This window comes from Glandiceps talaboti, chromosome 13 (assembly GCF_964340395.1).
Source record: "Glandiceps talaboti chromosome 13, keGlaTala1.1, whole genome shotgun sequence".
NCBI lineage: Eukaryota > Metazoa > Hemichordata > Enteropneusta > Spengelidae > Glandiceps > Glandiceps talaboti.
The window spans coordinates 11279337-11290460 of record NC_135561.1 but is presented as its reverse complement, the minus strand read 5'-3'; the positions used below and the strand labels follow the sequence as shown (position 1 = coordinate 11290460).

Sequence of the window (11124 nt, the reverse complement as noted above, 5' to 3'; positions counted from 1 at the left end):
AAAAATTCAATGAGAAAAAAAATATATATATGATAGTTTAATTTATAGGTTATAAAATTGCATTTCGAAATTAGACAAGAAATTCAATTTATATATTGTTATGGGTTTGATTATTGTATATTTAGTTTTTTTATGAGAGCATTTTTTTAAAATTCAGTCCAGGTTTTATGACTCACGCACACTAACTATAACCAATTGAAATCCTTGGTTACTCATAAATGACATCATAGAATCATTTCCATCCATCGACAGTTGATATATTAAGCCAGTAGCTATCAACGTGTTGTTTATAGAAACTGAAAAAAAAGAACTTAAAATGATATAAAGTGTTGGTTAAAAACCACTAGGGTGTAACTCATTAATGTTTATTATCTTTAGAATTATTATAGTATTTTGTTCTGAGACGTTGAATAAGTTCTCAGGTTGTGGGTGGTCATGATCAGATGACAGACTATATAGGAAAGACAGTGGCACAAGTTGGACAAAGAGGAGAAATTTGTTTCTGAGTGGCTAAAGTCCTTGGGCAAGATTTGAACCACGACTGTGTCTCAGTCAACCCAGTTGTATAATTGGGGACCTGGTAGGATAAAGGTTGTAATGCGAATGCTTTAATCCTATGCGCTTATACAGGTTGCAATGGATTGTATGCTCCCCAGAGAGTTCAAGAAGTATGAAGGGCCGTTGTGCCGCTATAGATCCGTGCCAGGGGTAATAATGATAAAGTGGGAAAGCATTATATTAAAAAGTACATTATAAACACATGGATCAATGACGGTTAAAAAGGTGGGGCGGGGGGTTGTTGAGAACAGCCTAGTGTTGTAATTTCTAAAACTGAAAAGCCTTCCAGTGATTTCGCCGAACTCCAGTTGGTAAGACATATTGGAACTTCAAACAGGCATGTTTTTATCAGATTCATCGCACAAACAAACACTAAGAGAAGATGCAGTCCATCGATGTAAACAACCACAGCATCTTTTACGTCACCGTCCAAGATGAACCGTCATATATTCAGAGTGTCTTGTAAGAAACATCAGCTCTGGTTTGCGAGAATGGTGTAGTCAGGTCAAAGAGAAAGCAAATTGTGCCCTGTTCTGAATGATCCATCGATTGATCACTAAATTGTCAAAGACCAATTCATGAATGTTAATATCTTGGAAGACTGTTGACCAAAACCCCAGTTCCTCGGTCAGAATCGATCCACGATACATTGTTCGAAAACCATATGCAACGAATACACAACGTTTCGACTACATGAAGGCTTTTCTTGTACGTTTAGGGAGTGGTGGTGTCGACAATCTCGGGTCACAAATCTCCCATTTAATTTGATGTGTCGAATGTACAGGGATTTTTGTGGTATCACCAAAGTCCGTTATGGAGATGTCGTCCAACTGATTTCAAGATCAAATGAAGTTTCTAGCTTATAATTCCATCATTTCCTCTGATTGATTTTGTCATGATGCTATTGCCATCAGCAAATATTTATATAAAATTAATAAAACACGAAAAAAACAGTTATTTACATTTGATTAAACACTTAAATGTTTTCGACGAAATGTTGCAGACGTTTCTCATTCATATCAACCAATCACGCTGCAGACTTTTCTTATTCAGCCAATCACGCTGTATTATTGTGATAAAAGATAATGAAAGGGTTTTGGCGATTACGTGTCATATAATGAGGGTCCTAGAGGGCACGACCCCTGTCGTATAACGAGGCGTAGGGGGCACGACCCCTGTCATATAACGAGTGGCCTAGGGGGCACGATCCCTGTCATATGACGAGGGGCCTAGGGGGCACGACCCCTGTCACATAACGTGGAGCGTAGGGGGCACGACCCCTCTCATATAACGAGGGTCCTAAGGGGTACGACCCCTGTCATACGAGGGTCCTAGAGGGCACGACCAATGTCATATAACGAGGGGCCTAGGGGGCACAAGATCACAAGGTTTTGAAAAATAATCATCAAAAACGAGTTCACTATCTTACTTATAATATAGCATGATTTATCAACTTATATTATATACCTTAGAATATCTAGCTGTCTTGTATTATTGTGTGCAAATTTGGAAATCTAAAAAGTTGTGATGAACATATAAATATCACTAGAATCACTGCAAAGAACAACATTCTTTAGTGTTAATTTTATTGACAAACTCGATAGAGGCTGAAAACAGTCAAAAAACACGATACAATTCAACATTTGTGAAAGTTACTATATTACTAGAGTAACATTCCAAAAAAATATTATTTCAATTTCTTTATCGACGTTTCCAAGGTGGCGGATTTATTATTACTCCATTCCTGTTCTGAATAGCCTGTCACCTGAAATGATTGAGTGACTCCAAACTGCCATTCTCAAACACACATTTACTAGTATTACCTTGGTTTTCGTTTGACGTGCACACACGCCCTCATATAAAATGACGCAACTTTTAATGTATTTCAATTGGTCGAATCTGACTGCGATTACACCAAGTCAGATTATCATTTCGAGTACAATGCATTAAATGCAGGACACAAAATATATGTAAATGTATACTAATGTTCTTAAATAGGAGTGTAATTAAAGAGGGGAATAGGGAACTTGCACTCCAGACTGAGCATGCTCAGACACAAAGACACAAAGACTATGGGATTATCTGAGGTTATCGTATTACCTAATCTGGAGCTACCGATAAAATAAACCTCCCACAATGGTCAGGGTGATTATGAATTTAACAATATTGTTCATAATACTAATTGATCAGTATTTATAATCACATTTCCCATGATGCAACATTCAACATGGCGGGTTTGCAAGTTCCGACTAGTGGCATGGTTAAAATACCCCGGATTTTCACAAATTTTCAAAATGTAAGGAGGACCAGTAGTGTTGACAGGAGGAGGGTCACTCAACCACTAGTAAATTTCAGGACTATATTCACATTCAACAAGTCTATCAGTATAGGTATGTATACTTCTACTTCTATACTGTGTAAACATCCAAAAAAGGATTATTATATACCACACAGGCATAATTTTATACACTGCATTGAGGTGTGTAATACCTGAATGTATTTCAGAGGTTTTATCACATGCAGTTTGCTGTACTTTTGAAATTTAGTGTATCCCACAGACAAGGATCTTCCTTCTCTGTGTGTATACACATGTACATGACCCTGTGATATCAGACCTGTGACATACCTATGTACAAACCCATGTGTACAAACGCTATCTATCATGCAGAAAATACAAACTTTGTGACACGTGTACACAATTGCATCAGCAGTGTACCCACAGCAATGTATCCACACCTGTGTTGATGGGCATGTGACTACAGCTCAGCTGTACTGTACCACACAGGAATATCACAGATTACAGTTGCAGGGATGAAATTTTATTTGAAGTGTACATCAAACTTCCTTGGTTGACAAGATCACTTTTTGATAACTTATACAAAGATCAAAGCAAAAATAATGCAATTTATGTATCTTGATATTTGATTGGTAGGTTCGATCAACTGTGTATTCAATGCTATCAAAATTTTGAAAGCTAATACCATGCACACTACTAATACATGTACTCAATTATGTATAAGGCCAACAAAAAGAAAAGAATTGTTTCTGGTCATTGCACACATTACTTAAATACCCTAGCGTTGGTCTTTTTTTTCATGTTTGTCCAGCCCATGCAGTCTGCACATCCGGGGCCAGGGAAACACAAAAATAACCATCCCTATGGATATCAATGAAAGGCTACAATATTATTGTAGATATTAACTGATGACAAAATTTTAAGTTATGTTCATTTTATAAACATCATATTTAAATCAATTTTACACATTTGTTATCTATTTTACAGAAAATCAGAATTATACATATTTAATTACATTTTGACCCCACAATTTGTCAACGTTGCAATATCTGAATGAGTTTATCATCATTCATGAGCAGCAATCTCTCAATTCGTCTGGTTATGTTATCAACTGTGATGTGCTCATCAAGGAAATGTGTTATCAGGTTATACTCTTGATTGCAATAGTGAGGAAGATGTCCTTGTTTGATGTACCCCAACAGTCTTTGCAGAAAGGCTTTCACATACTTTTCAACATCTGACCACGACTCTGGGTGCTCATCTAACATATGAAGAAATACCGTCTTCAAGTAGTACGAGTCTATGTATGCTAGAGGAGAGTCTTTCTTACAGAAGGCTTTCATTATGCGAAGAACAACTTTCTGATCTTCTTTAGCATACTCAATTTTCTTTTTTTCTTGCTCGGAAAAGGAAGCACGCCATTTGCCTTGAGCACCCTCAGTTGTGTCGTACCGATTAGGCTTGGCAACATAATACCTGGCAAGAAAAAAGAACCAGGTGTAAACTGCATGCCCTCTGTAAGGACAAACGGCAAGATTTTATTCAGAGCCTTCTTGCATTACTAACACGTCTTCATGGAAGACATAGCCCCAAAAAAGTATTTCTTGTAGTGACTACAACAAGTTCTTTAGTTTGTACATTATGTCGCAGGCTGTCAGTTCAAAACAACTATGGCATGGTCTTTAAGGCAATCAAAAAGATACACTGACAACACCTGAAAGGGTTGTTCATTTCTTATCTATTGTGTGTAGATCCTTGACAATTTCAGGCACATTAGCATTAATATTTATATTATCTTAATGATTTCAAAATAGGAAGTCATAACTATTTGACCTTGAAGACGAAGGTCAAGGTCAAAAGTCAGTGTGTCATTAGAAAGCTCATCATTTATAACCACAACGAAGGCACTTGAATAGGGGCAAAATGTGAATATTTAGAACAAATACGACTGCCATTTTGCCAATATCATGGGGATTGTGAAACGGAGTGATGTGTATATGCAGACTATAACATCTGACATTTGTACAAGGTTTGGCTGAAATCAGTCCATGCATATCAGAGATATACATACACACTATGACAATAATATGGCTATTTGACCTTGAAGATGGAGGTCAAGGTCAAAAGTCAATGTGCCATTAAAAAGCTCATGACTGATAACATGGGTGAAGAAACTTGAATGAGGTCTCTATCTGTTAAACTTCAAGAGTTATTGGGCAAAGTGTGATTATTTACGACAAATATGGCTGCCATTTCGCTGTTGTCGCTAGGGTTGTAAAAGCAAGTGACATGCATATGCCCTCTATAACATCTGACATTTGTACCAGGTTTGGAAGACTCATGGAGCTTCACGTTAACATGAGCATTGCACTAACACATCAACGAAAGGTTAGCCGTATGTGATCGATGAGGGCGCACAGTACAGGGATATTAGAGAACAATTATGTAGTAGATATTGGTACATACAAAACAACCCAAGTTTTAGCTATGCGAAGCTCCAAGGACTGTGAGAGTCAGCTAGTAATGTATGTATGTATGTACGTATGTATGCATGTATGCATGCATGCATGTATGTACATATGTATGTATGTATGTATGTATGTATGTATGTATGTATGTATGTATGTACCTCTCTCCAATGTCCATGACTAGGATACAATGTTACCTACCTGTTATTATTTGCAATAGCAGGTACCAAGTCAATCTTTAAGTATTTCTCTTCATTGTATTGACTGTGGTAAATGGCCATGACCTTCATTGCAGGCCCATCTTGACCAATCCATACCTTCATCCCTCCAAAGTCAACAGAATTCACAGCTCTCTGGAGGACACTGTGAAAACGCTTCATCACTGCCTGAGAATGCAATATGTACTTTCCATTTACATATGTTGCAAATCTTGAACCTTCCTTTCCTGGTATGAAATCATAAATATTATCACTATCAGATTTGAAAGACAGCCTAAACAGTGAACCCAAAAATGACGGCTGTGGGGTGTCGTTGCGCATGTCAAAAGCCACCATGATATCAAACTCATCAGGTGCAATGACCTTTAACCCTTCATAGGAGCTTCCAGTGTACATCCATTTGTTACATTCAATCTTGTGCTCATTCCACATCATTTCTTCCAGCTTCTTTTTCAGTTTGGTTGCAATCACTGCAACTACACGCTTTGCTTCTTTCATATCATGTGATGGAATCTGTACTTCTCGTGAGTAAAACTGGAGTAATTCCTGCTGTATCTAAAGAAAAATATGGGAAAAAATAAGCATGGTATAATTAATTTGAATATCCATGACTTTATTTTTAATACACATTAATCAAATAGCCTAGAAACACCATTGTAAAACACATGAGGAATTGATACAATCAGGGAACTGTGGTTTATTTTTTCTAAACTAAAAGAAGCATTTCTACAATAATTATTGTAAGCAGTAGCCATATATTCATTCAAGTGTTTGCCTTTACACAAAGTACAAGATTCAGGGAAGGCCATCAAATATATTACCACTCATTAGTACTATAGTGTCAGTGTTTTATTTAAGGGCGGTAAGTAAGTAAAATCTACCGGGGTTCCCACATCATTTTACCGGGGTTCCCCACCAAAATTATGATACATTGCATTGGAAGCACTACCAGTTTTACCTCTTTCCCCCTTTCTGTTACCGGGGTTCCCAAACCTTAGCAAAACCACTGATTATACTAAGTGCCTATTCCCTTCAGTGTAAAACATCTCATGAATATTCATTGTTCAACCATGAATGTAGTATTTTCTATGGCCTCCCATGATTTAATGGCCGGGTCCCATAGCAAAGATACCCTATAAAGCCAAAATATCAACTTGAAGTTTCTCTGAAATCATAAGTAATTGTAGGTGATGTAAAATCATGGCGTGACTCTTCAGCACCCAATTTATACATGAAAATGTCTCTATTTCCTGAAGTGGTATTCCCCTGTAATTGTATGCTACAGCTCCCTCAGTCATACTGTTACCATACTAGTAGGATCAACTGTTGAAAAATGTAGGCTGTGCCTCCTTCTCCAGATGTTAGAGGATGAAATGAAAGTGACTCAGTAAGATCTAACAGGTGTGGATTGATACAGGTAAAATGATAGAAAGGTGTGAAAGGAATTTGTAGGTGTGAAAATGAAGTTTCCATCTATCTTGATGTTTTCAAGCATGTCATTTCGTTATACAAGTACCACAAGTACCAATGATTACTTGTATTAGTGTAATTGCATCCTATTGGCATTCACACATCACTTTTTCAAGAATTGAAAATATTGATGCAAATGAGCATTATGATCATTCCAAATGGCCCCACTACATGCTATCACACGAATATAGTTTTTTATTTGTTGATGATGATGATGTTGTTGTTGTTGTTGTTGTTGTTGTTGTTGTTGTTGTTGTTGCTGCTGTTGGGGGGGGGGTGTTTTTACAAAATGTCTTTTTTTTTAGAAACGTGTAATCCTAACTAGTGGTATTCATGCTGAGGGTGTTTTCTTCTGAATCAGCACTTGTTCACTCTACGTTTGTGGAAGTACCATTGTAGAAAACACTGGAGAGCACATAAATTATAAATATTATTTATAACCGACAGCGAGGGGCTGTGATCACATACAATGATACATGTCACACAGTCACTACTATACGCATAACCCTTTCAACAGGTGTCTAGAAATGATGCTATTCAGAACGTCATTTTATCAATGTGGACAATTTAAACTGTGATGAATGTACCGTAGTCCCGCTTGCAGATGAAGTAAGTCGGGAGTCGATTCTAACAATGTCCCTCCCCTTTCTAGGGACATTGTCAGAATCGACTCCCATACCGCGTCTGAAGCACAGCCACAGGACGATTTTATAAATATGTTGGTCTGAGCCTGAGGTCTACCTTAGATTTTTGCTCGCCCCTCGAGAAAATCCATGATAATCCACCAATTACGGCTGCCGCACCTAAGCCTGCGAGTACTGCTACCCCATTTGGAGACGACATGGTAAGTAAACAGATGAAAAAACAAGCTACTGTGTACACTTTGTTCTGTGTTGACACGTTTCCCAATAAACGAATACCGTTTTTCTCGGAATTGACGCATGCGCGTAAGACATTTTCAATCCCGTTATCTATATCTACACGTGTGTAGCTCTTTTTATCGATTTTTCCAGTAATATGTTTTTCAATACCTATAATTTACCATGTGAAATCTTTTTTAAAAATTAAAAGGAAAAAATACATGAAAAATATATCTAGTTGCGATGACATTTCTGACAGTCTTTCGTTTCGTTTCGTTTTCACTGATATGGGCAGCGCGAGCGACCTCAATGGTCACTAGCACTGTGTATGATCTGATAAGTATCGGCCAATGAGAAGTTTTTATGGAAGTACCTTTTTATTAAATACTACTACATGTAACAACAATTGTATTGTTCTCTTTCTATGAAAGTCACAAATTTTCAAATACATTGTCATCTTTCTGTCAGAGAATCAGGAATATCTCCCAATCTGGATCTTAATTATCCCGATGCAAATGTGTATTGCTCCTGAAAATGTTCACATGCATTACCATTGGTTTATCCTGCTTCATAAATTATAAATTGGGAAAAATCATTCCGATCAAGATAAACGGATAAACTTATTTAAGTTAAAATACCCCTCGAACTTGCGTACTGAAAAATTGCCTCTGACACCCCCCATAATCGAGACCCATACCCCGTCAGAAACACATCCACAGGACTACGTTGGTCCATATCACTGTACAATATCTTACCCACAACTCTCTCTGATTGGTATGCTTGGAGGTTCCTTATTTTATAACTTTTTTCAATAATCCATACTTTTCAACATTTTAATCTTAGTAAGTTAAGTTTAATTAATATGTAGCAAAAGAACGCTTAGGAATCAAAAATAAAGTTCTAAATTTTGTATAAAAATGAACTAACAACTAAATTAAGCATGTGCTGTGAATAAAACATGTCACTCTTCACTGTCAAAGTGTCAATAACTTGGGTAGTCAGTGTGCATGAGTTTTAGTATGTAAATTTCTTTTGTCATACCTATTCAAATAAATCTATATCTTTGGCAAAGTCATAACAGGTGCATATATTTTCCTTAGTTTCGTCGCAAATATTCTGCATGTCTTTCAAGAAATTCTGCTGACAAATTCCTAAAATCGCTACTCCTTCTACAATAAATCACTGATACCAGAACCGATGAAAATAGGTATTCAGAAACTCATCAGTGGCAATTCTACGCTTGCCAATTGGAGAAAATGTTTTTACAAAACCCTATACACTGGTGAGATTTGTCTGACTTCAAGGAGATGATGTCCAACACTACAAATCAGAGAGAGTTGTGGGTAAAATGTTGTACAGTGCCATGGTTGGACTGAGGTCTACCTTAGATTTTGCTTCTTCCTTTGTGAAAAGCCATGATAATCCACCAATTACGTATACGACAGCCGCACCCAAGGTTGCAAGCCGGAGTGCTGCGATCCCGTTTGAAGACATAGTGGGACTACGTTGGTCCAGGAGGGTTGCTTTGAGCATCAATGCCGGTCTGAGGTCTACCGGAGATTTTTCTTCGCCCCTTGTTAAAAGCCATGATAATCCACCAATTACGGCAGCCGCAACTAATCTCGCGAGTATTGTTACCCTGTTTGAAGACATACTAGGTAAACATACGTCAAAACAAATAGGAAACGGTGAACACTTTTCCGTACGTTGACACGGTCCCGAATTCCCAATATAAACCGTTTCTCTGTATGGACGCATGCGCTACGACATATTTTCAATGCAGGCCCGTTTTATACACGACGATATATGATAGACGTGTGGGCCTTTTCATCAAATTTTCCAGTTACCTAGAATCTTCCATATGAAACTTTTTTTAAAAGGATAAATACATGAAAAATATAATCTAGTTGCGATGACTTTCATAACATTACTGACAGTATTCTAATTTCGTTTCGTTTTTAGTCACATACATGGGTAGCGACCTCAATGGTCTCTGTGTGTGATCTGATAAGTATCGGCCAATGAGAAGTTTATTTATGGAAGTACCTTTTCATTAACAAGTACATGTAAAAAAAATTCCTATCTTTCTGTGAAAGTTAATTGTCATCTTTCTGTCAGAGAGTCGGGAATATCCCCCAATCTGAATAATTATCCGATCGGGATTCAAATGTGTATTTATCCATATTCACATTGCCATTGTAATGATGTTGGGTTTTCAATTGGTTTGCTCAAATTGTTTTATCTTCTTTTTGCCGACGACCTAGTTTTCATGTCATATAGAATACCAGCTGGTCATATTTAGACAAGGGCGAGCAGAATGCACATTGTGTATTTGGAGTAATTTTGCAAAAATAATGATACAGCGAAGGCACTGAGAGTGGGTCCGAATCCATGGTTTCTCCCTTTGACAAAATTGGGGGGGGGGGCTGCATAGAGATTTGATCCCAGAAACAAAACAAAAACACTGTGTGTAACTGTAGTTGTTCATTAAAACCTAACACAATACACCTGGACTGAGTAGGGTTCGGTTTATGAATTTTTAACCCACTCTACATTCCAGATGATCTTCATGATCTTGGGAGAAATGCTTTTGTTGTTTTGGTGGTTTGTTTTTTGTTTGTTTCAAAACCCATGCGCATCAGATATGGTCGCACACTCCCAGGACTATGACAGAGCCACGGGAGCCCGAAGCACATAAATGCTCCGCTACACACATTAAATTCTCGCAATTCAACCAGAGCTGTTATTTCTTCCGCGACACTGCGAAATAAACGGGCTTGGACAGTGTCGTAAAATAGGCTGTGGGTTATGACGATACGAACATCTATGTAAAAATATTACTCGGCCAATACTACTCTAGCTGTCTTAGAAATTTCCAGGTGTCAATAAACAGACCCTACCTTTAATTTCATAAGTATACATATAATTCATATCAAGCCAACAACTATTTGATAATGATGACGTCGGAATACGTGTCACTTGACATTAGACCTTCACATCCAGGAAACTGATAAGCTTGTTATCAAAATGAGCTGACACCAATGTAATACAACTATAAATTTGCATATCCAGATCTGTATCACTATTGATCGGATATTACACAGACCACAGATAAGTATTAACACTGACGAATGTATACTATCCGAAGTCTAGAATACACCCACTATATTGACGTTAGATATCCCGTCAACACTGTCATTGTAATTTTGTGTTTACACGGGAGTGGAAGTTCGGCTTCACCTGTGGTTTACGAA

The 11124-nt window shown here is 37.5% G+C and overlaps 2 protein-coding genes across 2 annotated transcripts; both read right to left on the bottom strand.

Moving 5' to 3' along the window:
* Positions 1-3869: 3869 nt before the first annotated feature.
* Positions 3870-5655, bottom strand: LOC144444142 (cyclic GMP-AMP synthase-like receptor 3). Its single transcript, XM_078133548.1, has 2 exons — positions 5524-5655; positions 3870-4330 (listed from the first exon to the last, which is right to left on the bottom strand). The coding sequence occupies exons 1-2, from the start codon at positions 5643-5645 to the stop codon at positions 3889-3891; spliced, it is 564 nt and encodes a 187-aa protein (XP_077989674.1). The 5' UTR covers positions 5646-5655; the 3' UTR covers positions 3870-3888.
* LOC144444239 (uncharacterized) lies at positions 5656-7905 on the bottom strand. The gene is made up of 3 exons (XM_078133652.1): positions 7752-7905; positions 5821-6095; positions 5656-5767 (listed from the first exon to the last, which is right to left on the bottom strand). The coding sequence occupies exons 1-3, from the start codon at positions 7851-7853 to the stop codon at positions 5656-5658; spliced, it is 489 nt and encodes a 162-aa protein (XP_077989778.1). The 5' UTR covers positions 7854-7905.
* Positions 7906-11124: the final 3219 nt, after the last annotated feature.